Genomic DNA, 16,761 nt, shown 5'->3' with positions numbered 1-16,761 from the left:
GGACATGGCGGGGGCCGGCGGGCAGCGGGGGTTGGCGGTGGAGCTCTGGGGGGTGCTGCTGCCCCCGCGGCTGGCGGCGGCGGGCGAAGAGGAGGAGAGCGAGGAGGAGGCCGCCGAGGAGGAGCCGCACTTGGAGGAGGCCGCACTCCTGGACGCCTCCGGGCCGCAGCTGGAGGCCGCTCTGCCCCCGCGCCGAGCCGGTGAGGGGCGGCGGGTGGGCGGGCAGCCCCGCGTCCCGCCCCCCCGGGGCGGGTTGTGGCGTTGCCTCGGACACGGGCGCTGCAGCCGGCGGCGGCGTCGGGTCCGGCCCCGCGGGTGCCCTCGGTGCGCAAAGTGCGCGGGGGGCGGCGTGTGCGGTGCCGGGCCCTGCAGCCTCCTGAGGGGATGGGTGCTTCAAAACGATGGACCCAGCGTGTTGCAGTGACACAGACGTTTACAAGCGGTTTAACGAGTTATCAACTTTTAGTAACCTCTTTGCAAATGCTCTGTGTGCTCTCCACCTGCTCTGCAGACAGCATGGGGACGGTGGTTGATAATTCGTGGTTGCAGAGATAGAGTGACTTCAAATTGGGCCCATCTTTTTGAACTACCCTGTAGAATGCTTTAAAAGTAAATGAAACCAAAACTGAAATCGAATTCCTGGTTCCTGCACAGATATACTTTGCCCTTTCATATTATAGGAAGCAATTATTTTGCAAATATAATGGGCTCAGTCAGGATCTTTCAGCAAAGCAATTTTTTTTTTTTTATAATGATATTGCAGCACCTGGTGTTCTACCTAAAGGTAGGCACACATAATAGGGCAAAAAGCCCCTGCTTATATCCCCCCAAAATCCCGGCCGCAATTTCCTTCCCATGTTCCCCATTGGTTGGGTGCGTCAGGGTTTACAGACTACCAAACGCCTGCCTCAGTTTACATACAATACCCTTCCCCTTACCAGTCTATTTAAGGTATGGATTCCTGGTACTTTGGCTACACTTCCCCCTAAATTAACTTGTAAATACAGGTATTAGTATGCATACAGGTATCAGTATATATTCTGGAAAGATCATGTTTTACATTAAGGATTCATAGTCCGATGTCTCTCGGTCCTTCCCCCCTGCTGGGGTCAGGCACCAGGTCCTCTGTTATGTGAAAACAACAGTTCTTTGTTAAACATTCCTTAGAGTTATCAGCTTTTAGTAACTTTTTTGTAAATGCTCTGTGCTCTCCACCTGCTCTACAGGCAGCATGGGGATGATGGTTGATAGTTTGTGGTTGCAGAGATATAGTGACTTCAAATTGGGCCCATCTTTTTGAACCACCCTGTAGAATGCTTTAAAAGTAAATGAAATTGAAAGTGAGATCTAATTCCTGGTTCCTGCACAGATATACTTTGCCCTTTCATATAGCCATGTATTCCAGCAATAAGAACTCAAAGTTTTTCCCGTTTTATTTCTTTTATGGCATGTAAGGGTGTTGATAACTTGACATCAGTGATTCCCTACTTTCTATTCAGGACTTAGAAAAGCAGGCAACAGTGGAGCAACTTCTGCTTATCAAAAATATCCAAAAATTGTTTTAAAAACAGCAAAACTGGGCTGTGTAACAAGGGGGAAAACAAGCAGACAAGTCGTAATACACCTGAGATCTGCTGGTACTCTGCTCTGGTGAGAAACAGGTTCCTGCTAAATGTAGGGTACCTGCTTTGGTAGAGTTTAGTCCCCAAGCATGGGTCGGGGAATGGTTTGTTAATTTTTATAAGGGAAAGAGGATGGAAAGAGGAGGCAAACCAGGTCATACAAAATGTTAAGACTTTATATTAATAGTTTATAATATTCATGGTTTCATTTGCAGGAAGTATTTGGTGTACAAATGTATCTGAAGAGCATGCAGGCACCATGATGCAATACTTTGTGACAGAACTGTTTAAAATTGAATTACAAACTTGGCATAAATGTTGTAATATTAAACCATATGCCAGTGTTTAATTGGCTTAATAAATATTCCTACACAAGTTTAATTTTGTACTTCTGACACTTAGAGAAGCAGTTTTAGTGCTTGTTTCTGAGGTTGGTTTTGCTTTTGTTTTTAAATATTACTGGAAGGCCTAACATCAGGAAGTCTATGAAAACCCTGGCTTTACTGTTGCAACGTAGACACAAGACCAAAATAAGCTTTGAACAAACAAAATAATCTTTATGACTATCAATTAACAAAAGTTTTATTTTTCTTTTGATGATGCAGTTGTTATACAAGAAGAGAACTCCAAAAAGGAGTATGAAGTAGTTGGACGTTTTCCCTTAGTTGCCCCTTGGTGGAGAGTCAATGTTAAAGTTAAAAAAATGGGATCGAAGTACTTTGTGCAAGGATATCCATCGTATTTTCTGCGGACTGATATAGAAGACAACCGACAAGTCCTTTCACTCTTTCTTAAGGAATGTGCTGTTCCTGAGTATTTTATAGCCAAGTTTTTTACGTGGCTTCCTATGGAGTCTATGCTGAGTTTTAGAAATCTTGAAGAAAAACTAAAAGAATTCCAAGCTTCACATTTACAGACAGGGCAGAAACAAGGAGAAACCAAGGATTACGATATCTTCTACTATGTTTTGAAATCATGTAGGTATATCCTGTGCTATTTTGTTTTATACGCTAATGAGTTCTATCTCAGATACCGTGTTCAAGCTAAGATGTCTTCAAATGAAGTCTATATTCAGATAAATTTTTAACATGCAAAGATTCTTCTTATTTTTAAATGTGAGGACAGTGGGACAGCTGACCAATTAGAGATAGGTGTACAGTTAGAAATATGTAAGGAGTTCCCTGAATTCTGTAGGCTCACTAAGTGGAATTGTCTATGCTAGCCACATTTTATAGTTTATTCAGACAAGATGAGGCATATTAAAAAATGGGTGCAGCACTGCTTAAACGTGGTGGTATGGCTTTTTAGGACAAAAACATGCTCAGAAATAGTATAGCAACTTCTTTGTAGTGCAGAGGAACAGGGAATGAATTAAGCATAGTCCAAAGCAGCTGCACTAACTAGGCTGTTTAAGTGTATTTGGATCCTGCCCGTCAGCAGATTCATACAACTGGGGAACAGAGTGTGGAAATGCTGGAGTGTCCCTCCATGAAGATAGTTCAGGGCTGCTGAGGATCCTGTTGTGGACTATGTTGGTGTGACTACATGCCTGTATTCCTGCTGGATGAAACGGTGTGTTCCAGTTGCACACCTGAGGTACTCCAGCTCTGAATGGGCATTGAGTCTGTGGGACTAGACTATAGCTGATCTAAAGCAAAACTCTGAAATACATAAAGTCCAGATGTCTGAATGGTATCTCAAGCACTAGCTCTCTTGTTTTGCTCCTATGATCTGTTTTGGTGCATAAATCTGTGCGGACAGGTTGGGTCTATCTACTGTTAGATGCAAACAAAGTCTTCCAGTCCCTGGTTTACTGGGCAGTGTCAGGTCACCAGATGAAGGTGACTGTTGAGAAGTCGAATCATGTCTAACTTGAAAGTTGAGAGCTTCAGCTAGACTTGTGCTGACTTAACTCCAAATCACATGTGTAAGGAGAGGAATATTTTCACAGTTCTATGGACTTTCAGGCTTTTCTTTCTTTTTTAGTAATGGTAGAAAAGTTCTTAATCTCTGCTTACAGACTTCAGATCTTTTCATGACCACAAAGAGATGGGAATCTATACAGATAGAAACTCAAATCTAATTAGCTGTGTGAGTTTTAATAGGATATAGGGATCACTTTTGATTGAAGCTTGTCCAGTGTGTTCATGAATCTTCAGGGTTGAAGATCAGACAGTATGCCTGGGTATCCTGTTCACTCTTGTAGCTGGTGTATTTTTCCTACTATCTAACTTAAATTACTTTGCTACAAATTAAGCTTTCTTTTTTCTTTATTGTTGGGCAATAGAAACAACAACCCACTCACCTGTATGTCATGTTGCTACTATTACTATTGCCTTTTTTTTTTGGTTGTTGTTAAGTGTTGTGAGCTCGAGCAGTTTGTTCCTCAAGCCTTCATGATATTTTTCTGTGAAAATTGTGTTGATTCTCCACATGTAAATTAAATACTTGCTATAAAGGGAAAAGGTTTTATCTTTGCCTTTCTGTAGGTAAGACCAGTGATCATTAAAAGTACTTAACTGAGAAAAAATAGTGGTTTAGATTTGGAACTATGAAGTTTCCTTAACAATTAAAAATTGCATTATTTTTTTCTTGCCAAGAGATAAAAGTTTCTCTTTCTTCTGAAATTTGTCTCACTTTCTTTCAAAATTTGATTTTTAGAGCCAAGCAGTTTCATTATCCCCCTTTTGCAGATCCCAAAACTGATACAAAAAGGGAAGTCATAGCTTAAGTTTGGGGTCACTGTGAAAGCCAGTGGAGAGCACTGTTTTCCTCAGTTCTTCTACTGATCTGATAATACAAATTTAGAAACCTCTTGTTTTGGATTTTAAATGTGCTTCTGTCTATCTGTGTGAAAATTATCTTTTGCTAAGAGGCAAGTGTGGTGAGGTCTGAACTGACTTTCGACAAAATGCTATTGAGTATGCAGTGTAAACCAAATATACAATACATATTTTCCAAATGAGTACATTTAGTTGCGGTTTTTGTCTTCTGTTTACATTATTTTTTTCCCAAGGCAGTTCAGGGAAAACAGACTTTAAAAAAACTGGAAGAGGATTACAAAGAATAAGAACCTGAAAGAAATTAGGGATTTTTTTGGCTCTAGAGGAGGCAGAAGGATAATAGCCAGAGTCAGCTTTAATTACCTTTACAAATAAACTTGTGTATTGCTTAAAACTTCCTTGGCTTATTGTTCATACAGTTGCAGGAAAGGCAGTGTTGGTAGCTCTGACTTTTCCAATGATACTGGAATTCTTGCCAATTCTTCTGCCACGCCATTTTTGCTCTCTGTTGGATATGGTGCAATTGCAAGGAAAGACTGAAGAAGACAATGGCATGGGTGGTGAGGAACTATGTTTTCAAGACCCAATGTTAACAAAGTTGGATGAGATATTAAAGAATGAGCCATGGAAGCTTGGATTCAGCAGGGTAAGTTGTGTTAAGCAGGATAAAAAATGTGTTTATGTTTGATCTTTGTTAGAACAGTGCTGTCTCAGATTAACTGGGCATTAGTAGAAGTTAAGCTTGGTTCATTTGGAAATGGATGATTTACTGAACTTAGTTTTAGCAAAGTTGTGGGGGTTTGTTTTGTTTGGTTGTTGTTTTTTTTTTCCAGTTTATCTACAATAAGTCTCAGAAGATTTTAAAGGTGATTTTATTACAATCATTTGTTTAGTCTGTTCTACAAGGAACAGAAAATTAAATACTTGAGGTAATTAGGCCAAAACTAAGAAAGCAAATTTAAAACCCACAATTGTCTGGTTCAGCTTTATACCAGCAAAGGAGATTTTATGTTCTTAATACATAAAACAGTATCTACACTTTCGCAGTAAGGTAGATAAGTTACTCTGCAATTGATAACTGGTCTAGTTTTTCCCCGTTTTTACGCTGGGGTTTGCGGTCACTGCTCCTGACCTTGTTTCCCTTTGCTCCGCTTGGCTGTGCAGCTTTGCTGCTGCCCCTCACCTGGGCACTCCTGTGGCCCATGTGGGAGCCAGAGCTTAATAGCTGAGAAAGGTGATTAGTTCATCCCTCTGCTTCAGCCCCCAGATGTTCTGACTTGTCTTTAAGACCTCCAATTTCAGAGGTTCAGCAGTCTAGCCAGGTATTTCACATCATTTCCTTTAAAAAGCTTTTCCTGATGTCCAGTTTGACTATTCCTTGATGCAATGTGAACTTGTTGCTCTCTTATTTCTTGTACCAAGGACCTGCATTCTCACTACAGATTTTTACTGCTTGAAGACTCTCTAGCATTTTCTCTTAAGGCTTAGCCAGTCAAATTAATTCTTCTTTCCCTCAATACTTATCTTTTTTTTTTGCACATCTCAGTCTTTCACTGTTTTGCAGTAGTCTCTGTAAAGGTTGTGTATTCTGGAAGTAGCGTGGGCAGAATTTGGTGCGGTATTTTGGCTAATGCCTTTCCTGTGCTCTGCTTTTACAGCTGTTTGTGCCTTTACTTAAAATTGTGGTAACTAGGTGTGCCCAAGTTTTCCGTAATACCCAATTTCTGTGCCAGGCCGTTGATTTTTAAGGTTTCTGCTTTGTATAGAAAAGTAACCAAGAGGAGTTATCATTCCATCTTACTTTTAAATATCTTGCTTTCATATCGCTTGAGAAGCATTATAACTTCGTACATTATGAAAAATACATACATATGTGTAGACTTCCACCCTCTGAATTGTAATTAGTGTTTACTGGGAGGATTGTTATTCTGCAAGAGGCTAACATCTTCTGAAATAAATATATGTTTGCTTTTATTCTTTTTGGGGAGAAGATTACTTATAGGGAGCTGAAGCTTTCTTACTGTGAGGCAACGTGGGCCACCTTCAGCCAGTGTGAGCATCTCCTCTGGAAGATTCCTGACTTGCAGAAAAATGCATTAATTCTGTATGATCAACTCAAGAGAAAGTGTAGAGAAATGGGACACACTTACGAAGATCAAGATGAATTAGCTCGTTTTGTATCTAAAGATATGTCCATTGAGCATGCTTGGCAATCTCTTGAATTTTTGAAAGATCAGAACATAGTGATTAGGGAGAAAAAAATGGTGTTTCTGCCTCATCTTTACAAATCTGAAAAAGATATTGCAGCATATATAGGTGACCTTCTGTCAAACAGCTCATGGCAACTGGATGTTGATGTAGGAAAGATACTTAACGTTTCTGAGACATCAACAGAAACAGCAGATAACAAAATGAATGGTACCCAGGATCGTGAAATAGAACATCTGACGGAAAATAGTCTGGACAATCATAACTCTGAAAATAATTTTCCTGAAAAGGAGGTGGGGTTTGCATCTGACACCCAGAGCAAAGCAAAGGTAGACTTGGATCAGGTGATCGCTGTGAAAAGGATTTGTTCCAATCCTGTCACAATCGTAAGTGGAAAAGGAGGCTGTGGGAAGAGTACAATAGTTAGCTGCCTTTTTCGTCACTTAAAGCAAATGGAAAAAGAAGTGGAAGCTGCTTCTAAGGACTTTGAAGAAGACCTGGATGCGTCTGAGGAATGGAATACCTTTGATCATCATTGTGAGCCAGAGAATATGTATACAAAAAAAATTTTGAATGTGCTATTTACTGCACCTACAGGGAGGGCAGCAAGCCTTTTGAGTGAAAAAACTAAGCTTCCTGCATATACACTGCATCAGGTAAGGAATTATATTTTTTATGTATTTTTTTTAAATTGTGTTCTGAAAGACCTTTTGGCACTGTCCGTTCTTGTCTTGAAAAAAACCCCATGCTTGTTATTGAACTTCCCTTATAAAATTTGTAACTATTAATGGTAATGCTTAGGTACAGCTTGTCAACATTTGAAGGTCAGTGTTACATTATGGGGAATCATAAATCAATCCTTTGAAATAAATTACTTGCCTTAACTTTTTTTTTTCCATACTTATGCACATACATGAAGAGATCAGTAGTGTGGGGTTGAATAATGAGGTAAATTCCATTCACCACAGTGTTTTCTTAGTTATTATTAAATATTGTTCAATTGTTTTTAGGAAAAAAAGTAGGAAGCAAACTCTTTGTTAATAAACTTAGGTTAAGTCTATGCTGTCCCAGGTAATGGAAGGTGACAAGAAGATGTTGGAACTGTGGAATAACTTGTATAAATGAAAATCATAACATAAAAAAATACTGTGGACTTATTTTATCTCTGGGGACAGGATAGCTACCTGTTCCCCTTCCCCCTGCAGTGTTGGGGATGGATTACTGTCCACAAGTTGTAGTAGGAGGTTTCTGATACTGAGCAACCTAATGGCTGACCTTATATCCTTTAGGGTCTCTGCAGAAAAAAATATAAAAGGATACATTTCTGTGCTTTTATGTAAGTAGGTGTTGGTAATCTCAGCTAGAAATGTGTTCACCAAAGAGTCTTTACAGGTTGAAGTTCAGAATTTTGGATAATAGCTCTAAATACAGCATTAGAAGATACCAGACTCTGACTACCTTTGTAAGACAGTTTATTAATGTCAGAGCTTAATTTATTTTGCTTTGTTTCTAGATCATCTACAGTTTTAAATCATGGAGGCGGACCGAACAAGTACAACCGTGGAAGTTTGCCACTGTGACGGTTCTGATTGTGGATGAAGGAAGTTTGGTGTCTGTACACATTCTCAGTTTAGTTTTAAAACTCTTGTGTGAGCATGCTCAGCTTGCCAAACTTATTATTCTAGGTAAGTGAAACAAAAGAAGTTAGTATTATACAATACGTAATAATAAACAATATACAGTGTAAGTATCAGAACTGCCACTGGTCTCACTGAGTGTCTTAAATAGTGCGGAATGTGCCATTGTTCTGTACTTGGATATTTCTGCTTATTCATAAGGTCAGATGAGAAAGACTGGGCTGTTCAACAGTTTTCCATCTCAACTGTCAGCATGGAAGTATCAGTATCTGTTTAGCAATGTTTTGTCTGATTCTGAAAGTATTATGACTTTTGTGTTGTAGCTTATTACATCTTGCAGCTAGATAGAAACTAGTGTTAGCATATTCTTCAGATGCTGGAAGGGAGGTTTCATGTTGTTTAATGCTAGGATGATCTTTTAATTCAGAAAGGAAAATAAGGAAGTGTAAAATCAAAATTTTCTGCTTTTTCAGAGGTTTGCTTTTTGGCTTGCCACTTATGGCATTAATTCTTAAATACGTAACTTTCAAAATGTGTTTGAATAAGATGTGATCACTGTCGGTGTTCATCATACAGAGTGGTTTGAATGTGCTAGTAAAGCATTACTGAGACAGGAATATGAAAAATTTAGACTGCATTACAGTCTGATTCCCCAAAAAACGTTTCTTGGGTTATTGACAGCTTCGTTTCATGTGAATTGTATTGACGAAGCATGCTACTGTGTGGAGATTTGAATGTTTGTTAATTCCACTGGGCTTTTTTCAAGACAGTTTTTCACACTTGTTGTGTTATTGCTTCTCATGAATACTGATTTGCTTTCTGTTCAGGTGACACTAGACAGCTACCAAGCATAGACCCAGGAAACATGTTAGCTGATATCTTTGAGGGTCTGAAATCAAGAGGCCTTTCTGTGGAACTGCGAACTAATCACAGAGCTGAATCACAACTGATTGTAGATAATGCCTCAAGGTAGGATTTCCTTGTGTATATAAGAAGCATCCTTGTAGTAGACATGGTCCTGTATCTGTAAACAGTGGTGCGTCCGGATTTGACTCTATAGTACTGCTTCTGTTACAGTTTCTTATTCAAAATCACTAACACTGGTTTTAAAAACAAACAATCCAACTCTCAAAACAACAACAAAGCTCACAAATCTTTCCAGGAGTATATGTGTTGGACAACAAAATGTGCATGCTGGAATACTGAATTTTAAGGGATGTAGTTCACCATCAAATGCCCCCTGCTGTTTCCAAATCACTTGTGCATGCACAAATCACTTTTTTGCTGTCTGAAGTTACTTAGAATTGCTTCTCTAAAAAGGAAATCTTAAAGACCTTGATGGTAAGTGTGGCAACAGCTAAAAAAGGCTGAATTACATTGAGAGTTTAGATGTCAAGGGCCATTAAATCATCATTTCTTTTTATATTTTGCTGTATTAATACCTAGAACCTGTAAGTGTTTCCAACATTTGCATTACTTCTGGTCTGGTAGTAATCCAGTTACTCAATGAATTATTTATTTTTAAACCTCAAACAACAAAATCTAGGTCTTAAGGGTCCAAGACCTTTTGATGTTGGTTAGAATTTGAGAGTACTCTGAACATTTGCAAACTGTTCAGAACTATGAAGTGTTTTACAAACATCCTTGCTTTTTTGGGGAGGGGAGTAACACTTCTGTGCTACTACAGTCTGCTCCCATGTGAAGAACTGTATAGGTAACACTAAGTATGTACTGCAGTGCTGAAGTGTTTATGGAATAAATTATCAGTTTTTAAACTAAGTCATGGTGAAGTTAAGTTATACTCAGAAGAAAGGTTTTGGTGTGTGTCGTGTAGATGACCAAAAATTCATAGATGTTGAACTTAAGACTGGTACAGATGATAACACTGGAGTCTTTTAACTGGAAATAATTGTTTTCTGTTTTCCTTTCACTACTCCGGTCAAGAATCTCTCACCGGAAGCTTCCTGAATTTGATGAGGTGCTGAAAATCTCTAGCTGGAATGAGGAACTGACAATGCCAAGCCCAGAGAAGAAATTCATTCTTATCGCTTTGCCCACTGGCGGGGGTTGTGACGGTATGCGTGTACAGCCAGTTTGTGATCTTGAGTTTCCCTTTGGCAAAGCATAGACTGGCTGGAACTAACATTTTGGAAGATTTTAGTCTGACTTTAGTCTGTAGTATGAATTTAAATGCTAGATCCATGGTTTACCTTTTGCCTTGTGTACACGCACACAGCAAGACCCATCAATGCTAAGGAGATGCTGTCGAGCTCCGCCTCACCCGTTGCATTTTGAAATGGGGACGATGCAGCTTCCATCAGTGTAATCAAATGTCATCGTTTCTTTATGTTGTAGCTGGAGCTCTCAAGCCTTAAAAGATTAAGTTTTTCAGTGCTGAATCATTTGACTAAACAGCATCTTTAACGGGATGGTGTGATGGGACAGCAATGCACTCCCAACTCTTGAATCAAGTTAGGAAAATAGAAGAAGAGGAGACACCAGAATTTCTTTCAAAATGTTTTGGGATCAGGATTAGGACATTGTTTTTGGTTTTTTTTTGACCTTTGTCAGATAAGTAGATTGAGTGACCCCTGCTTTATATGCATGAAAAAGCTTCAAGGGGGATGTTGAAAAAAAAATAGTGCAAATATGATCATTTTACTGTAGGAACTTACTCAGCGAACAGAATACTAAAAACTGATTTCTTTAGTGAAATCTAAATGCATAAGTCTGTGGCTTAAAATGCTCTATCTTTACCTCTTTAATGTGCTATATCAAAACTTTATTTTGCATGAAAATATGCTCTATGCAGCTGTTTAACACTGAGACATAGAAGTTTTTCTCCTGTATCACTCTTGTCTCTCGGATTTTAAATAGTCAGATACTTTTTGGGGCAAGTATATATGTGGGTGTTTTGTGGTGTGTTTTTTTTGGAGGGGGATGTGTTTGGTATTTGGTATTGTTGTAAACAAGTTGAAATGTCATTGAAGCAAGAAATAAGCAAAACCAATTTCATCTTGAATTATGTTTTTTTTTTCTTAAATTGTTTTGCATATTTTTATGCATTTTATGTCTTCTAAAACAGATTTGCAAACTGCCATAAAGACTTTACTTAAAAAAGGACCGGGATTGCAGGATGCCAAACAATCGCAGTTCATTGCTTTCAGAAGGTAATGAGGCATGCAGGCAGGCATTGAAAAAATCCTCACTAGCAGCCACAATCTAAAAATAGCTGAATGTGTTGAGTTTGAGAGACTAGTGGCAATATCAAAAAACTGCTAGAGAGAACAACAAGCCGGGTGTCTTTTCCTGTACCTTCTGGTTGCCCCCAGTCAATCCATGGAGAGTCGCTTCATTTTTCTATAAGCTTAATGTTATTTTGCACCATGATTTCTGCCTTTGTGTTCATCTGTAGTGTTTATATTAAAGAGGCAAAGGATGAACATAAGTGGTCAGTTTTTGTAGTAGATTCTGAGAGCCTTTGCTCTGGTGTTTGCTAACAGTGCAGTGTTCTTCAGGAATGAAGGATGAGGGCTTAATTGCAGGGGAAACCCGCAAAATACAAAACAAAATTTCTATATTCGAATGTGTCCCATCATGGCAGATGTGAATTCCAGGGTGCGTGATGGAACATACAACCTGCTGTCCATGGCAGGGGGACACTGACCAAATGACAGAAGATATTCGCATTTTGATCGTATGATGAGGACCATATAGCCATATAATCTGATGAGCAGTGGTGAATGCCTACAGTTTGGGCGTTTGGAAGCACAAGACTTGTCATTTAAGAAGGGTGGGGTGTAGGGTTCTGATGTGCTTTGAGGAAAGATTGGCAAGGCTGGTGATCACCTATAATGGCAACCGTCAGGAGCGGGAAGAGCATTGCAGAAGCACTGAAGGGATAAATGGGATGTCCAGTAGTACCAATACCCCGTAAACTTACACTCCTGCACAAAAGGGTACTTAATCTGCATTTAAAATACCAGGTCTTTAAAAGGCAAATAAGTCGTCTGACTATTTTTGATACATCCACAGACAGAAAATAATATAATCCAGGCTTTATTTTTTGTTTAGTTTTCTTCATCTTAATACCAAATCTAGTTAATCTAGATATGCATTACAAACACCCATGCCTCACTTTCAGTGGTATTTAGGCAAAACTGTTCCTTTACTGCTCTGTCTTCTAAACTCTGAATCAGCGATTGGTTTTAATTGTTGGTAGAAGATCATCATATATAAAGCAGGCTCTTTCCATTGTTTATAAATTAATGCTAGTGTGACATTGCACATAATTGTATGTTTTGTACATGGTGATTTTGTTCATGTTCTTGTTTTGTGTGGTTTAGGCAAGATTGCGATCTAATAAATGAACTTTGTTGCCAACACTATTCAGATCATCCAACTAGGTAAGCCAACGTTTTGCAATTTTTTCTTGTGAACGATCTCACTTTGGTTTTGAAAGTGTCACAGCCAGGCCAACAAGCTAAAATATGATTGTAAAACCTTTAATGTTTCATCTAGATCTGATTATTTACATTAGAAATAATTTATATGATAGTCTTTCTTTGATGGGTTAATCTCAACCCAGTTTACGAAGAGATAGAACATAAACTGTTTGCCTTTCCTTTGAATTGTCGTTGTGTGAATTCCAAGATTTTGAGTTACTGTTGAATATTCAAAATTGACATAAAAGCAACTTAAAAAAACCCTGAAGGTGTTAATTGTTTTTTGTGACTGTATGATTTCTAAATAGATTCTGCAATATTTTTGGAAGCAGGATTTTGGTGCTACGCTGTATTACTTTTTTACCACAAGGTTTTACAGAAGTTCAAGAAACATCTTTTAGATGTGTGTTGTTTTAACTGTTTTGAACATTATTAAGGTTTTTAATCCACCCAAAGTATCAGGAGGGGAAAGCAACCGAGAGATAGTAAATGCACACTTTGTAAATACATTTATCCCTTTTTTCCTTCTCTGGCCTAGAGACCATAAAAAACGACTTTTATTTCAAATTGGTGACAAGATTTCCTGCACACGGAACACATATCTCAAGGATCTCTTGCCAGACCCGGGTTTCAGAGAGGATCCCAATCGCCATGAATGCAACAGTGGAGAAACCACCCTGACTACAGAGACTGCTGATGAGGGCAAACGGCTGTGCAATGGAGATATATTTTTCATAACAGAGGTGAGTCCTTGCTGCAGGAACTTCTATAAAAAGAAAACCCCAGTGGTAACTGATTCAGTCCTTGTTGAATCCCCAGAGCAAAACAATTCACACTTTAAAATTTTAGTCAGAATGTATTAATATATACTTAGTTCTTCTGCTAAACTACCATGTGAAAGGCAGGAAAGAAAAAGACTCGCAGTAGAGAATTAAAAAATCTCTAGGCTTTTTTGTAAAATGTGTTCCAACTGGTCTGCTCGTGTCCAGTGTAAACAAACTCTGTAAATACTCATGTATATTGTCATTGAAATGCATAATGTTTTGGATATAGGGAGAAACATAGTCTTAAATAAAGAATAAAGCTAATGTTACAGCTTGAGCTCTCCCCTGGCAGAAAACTAAGCTAACCAAAAAAACAGCAACAAAAAACCTCTGTATTTTTTTTGCTGGGTTCAGTGAGTTGACTCGGCAAAGGGTTGGGTGAAAGTATCAATATTTGTGCTTGGGAAATGGGAACCATCCAGGGTTGGCGAGGCAGAGTAGGCTCTTCTCCGGCTGTGGCAACAAATTGTTCAGTGGCCTCACTGGTACATGTCACTGTACCCTAGAATAATCGAAGTTTTCTGGAAGTTAAAACGGTCTTTCTCAGCATTTTTCTTACTAAACGGAAGGTGTAAGGGTAGACCCTGTACAGTCAAACTATTTTCCTTGAAGATGTTGTCAGTGACAGAGGTTTAGCATCTTCTGAAAGTATTTAACTCGGCTGACATTGCAGCTATTGTAATTTCATGGGAAACTGGCATATGGACACACACAGATGTATAGGCATCCATCAGACTGCTGACAGGAGCTACTGCTGAGTGTTTTTCTGATGTTATTTCTTTAGGATGTAGAAATTGATAAACAGCGTTTGCTGACCATCAGCAGCACGTATGGCTCCACATTCACTGTGCGGTATAAGGCCCTGAAGAAGCTGTGTCATATCAAACACGCGTGGGCCAGAACTATTCACACGTTTCAGGTAAAAATAAAGAAGCTACACGCTGAGAAAATGTTCTCATGGCTTTATCTTGCTAATGCACTGTCTTGTCACGTGAAAGGGTCAGAAGCTCTCTTGAAACTAAAATTCCTTGAATAGAAATATTCTTGAGAGTGTCCCCAGTTTTCTCTAACTTCCTTGTTCTTGTCCTTTGTTTTTCAATCTGCTTACTGGAGGTCTTCTTTGACAAGGTGTCCTTAAACATTTTTCAGGGTTCTGAGGAAAAAACCGTTGTCTACGTGGTTGGCAATCCTGGCCGCCAGCACTGGCAGCACGTGTACACAGCCGTGACCAGAGGACGCTGCCGCGTCTACATTGTAGCTGAAGAGATGCACCTCAGGAGAGCGGTCACCAACAAGAACATGCCCAGGAAAACTCGCTTACAGAGATTTTTGAGAGAGGCAATTGCAGAATCAAGCAGCTGTCCCAGCCAAACTGCCTCTCCGCTGACAAAGAGTCAGCAAAGTCAAGAGCTTGAGATGGGGTCTGCTGCTGTGACTCAAGGTGCTCCTGACCCACCCGAACCTCTGGCTGACCTGGTGAAGCAGGAAGAAGGGTCAGCAGTTCTCAGTAAAGGGCAGTTGGGCCATTTCCAGCAAAGTCCATGTAAGAGACAGCACAGTCTTGCAGAGAACTCTGAGGATGCTGTGAAAAAACCTTCTGTAAGTATCTCTCTCCTTACCAAGAAAATTTAAAACAAATTTTTGCACTCTCACCACTCCCAAGTGGTCTGGATACTCTTATGATTCTTTTATTTCTATTTAATAATTTTCAAGATGACCAGGTGAAGAATTGGTGAATGAATTGGTGCAGTAGTCAAGTTTGGCACATATTTTCCCAGAGTAATATATGATCAATAGGGAAAAATGAGTTATAATGTCAGTAGAAGTAAATTTATACATCTTATTACTCACTGGAGTGATCTGCTGGCTGGCATAGCCTGTATGACCTTATTGTTTGTGCACAGAAGTCAATTTTTAGCAGCTGACCTGATGTGAAAGATTTACATATAATTTCATCATTGAAGTAGATACATTTTTATCTGTAAAGCATGTTTATGTTTTGTTTTGTTATATCTCATTTCTGGGCTCTGTCATGGGGAAACAGCTTTTTTTTTTTTTTTTTTATTTTGGACAATGTTACTGTATTTTAGTTTTGCTTCAAACTCTGGTAACTTGTTTTTGTTTTTGTTTTGACAGGAAACAGTAGAAGAGTCCCCGCTTGGGTCTTCCAGACTTAAGAGTCTAACTTTGGGACAGCCAACTGCCAGGAAGCTTTTCAAAAGCTAACAGACAATTAGCTGACTTCATTACAAATATACCTGGTTCACTCAAGATTTTCGCAAGTGAGAAGCTGGGTATGCAGGTGATTTTCAAAGGCTTTCCTGTAGTTGCATGTTCTACAAAGAACAGCTTGTTTTAAAGTGAACCACATCTATTTTCAGTGATCTGTTTTTTAGTAACAGATTCTTTGGTGTGTTAAGTAAGTCTTCAAAAACCGTATTGATTGTATTGTTCTGGTGAAGAATGCACTTACAGATCTTCTAGGATCTAGAAGCTCCCTTAGAAAACACACGGGGATTTCTTGGATTAAAGACTCCAGCCATCCATACCAAGATGTACGCATCTCCTCGCACTACAGCACTGATGAGAAGCTCTTACTGACACACCAAAATTTCAGTTTGCTCGAGTCAAAAAAATAGTTTACAAAGGAGACTTCACATTTTTTTAATGTGGCAGAATTATGGGCATGAAGCTTTGATGGATTACAGATTTTAATCTTGTTAAAAATAGAATGAGAAAGTTGCAATCGATCAGTGACGCATTTTTTTTCCACTTTGTACTTGAAAGAGATGTAAAACTTGGCATTGCTGTTCCACCTAATAGATGCCAATAATGCTCTTCGTAAGAAAAGCAAAATTCCAAGTTCAAATCACATCCCATTTTCACCCTTTTGTGTGTACTATGTGACTTGCTGCATTGTAATTTCTGAGATTAATAAGATGAATGTTTGTTCAACTTCAGACAAATTGTGCTAAAATTGGGACAGCTTACTTTTAACATTTTTAATGCATATGGCAGGAACAAGTGTATCACAAACATGGTATTTTTGCTAAAACTTTGTATTTTTTCTACATATTTTTCTCAAGTAGAAGAATACTACCTCATTTTTAATGTCTTTAAATCACTGTTTATTTCAATTTATACAGTTTTTCCATACAAATATTTGCAACAGTTTGAATTTCAAAAAACATAACATAGACGATAAATATCATGCTATTAAAGTATTAAATTTGTACAAAAAT

At 38.8% G+C, this 16,761-nt stretch overlaps 1 protein-coding gene across 1 annotated transcript; it reads left to right on the top strand.

Moving 5' to 3' along the window:
• The first annotated feature begins 1 nt into the window (after position 1).
• Positions 2-16,720, top strand: HELB (DNA helicase B). Its single transcript, XM_065835603.2, has 13 exons — positions 2-200; positions 2,228-2,599; positions 4,825-5,051; positions 6,397-7,269; positions 8,127-8,298; positions 9,078-9,219; positions 10,195-10,325; positions 11,336-11,420; positions 12,597-12,656; positions 13,234-13,438; positions 14,304-14,438; positions 14,669-15,118; positions 15,656-16,720. The coding sequence occupies exons 1-13, from the start codon at positions 5-7 to the stop codon at positions 15,743-15,745; spliced, it is 3,138 nt and encodes a 1,045-aa protein (XP_065691675.1). The 5' UTR covers positions 2-4; the 3' UTR covers positions 15,746-16,720.
• Positions 16,721-16,761: the final 41 nt, after the last annotated feature.

This window comes from Patagioenas fasciata, chromosome 1 (genome assembly GCF_037038585.1).
Source record: "Patagioenas fasciata isolate bPatFas1 chromosome 1, bPatFas1.hap1, whole genome shotgun sequence".
Lineage (NCBI taxonomy): Eukaryota > Metazoa > Chordata > Aves > Columbiformes > Columbidae > Patagioenas > Patagioenas fasciata.
The sequence above is the reverse complement of the archived record's forward strand: the minus strand, read 5'-3'. Positions and strand labels throughout refer to the sequence as shown.

What these genes read in the sequence shown, in the direction of transcription:
- HELB (XM_065835603.2), top strand. Translation starts at nt 5, where the DNA reads ATGGCGGGGGCCGGCGGGCAGCGGGGGTTGGCGGTGGAGCTCTGGGGG. An exon ending in CTGCATATACACTGCATCAG is followed by an intron (nt 7,270 to 8,126) that starts GTAAGGAATTAT and finishes CTTTGTTTCTAG; the next exon opens with ATCATCTACAGTTTTAAATC. An exon ending in GAACTATTCACACGTTTCAG is followed by an intron (nt 14,439 to 14,668) that starts GTAAAAATAAAG and finishes AACATTTTTCAG; the next exon opens with GGTTCTGAGGAAAAAACCGT.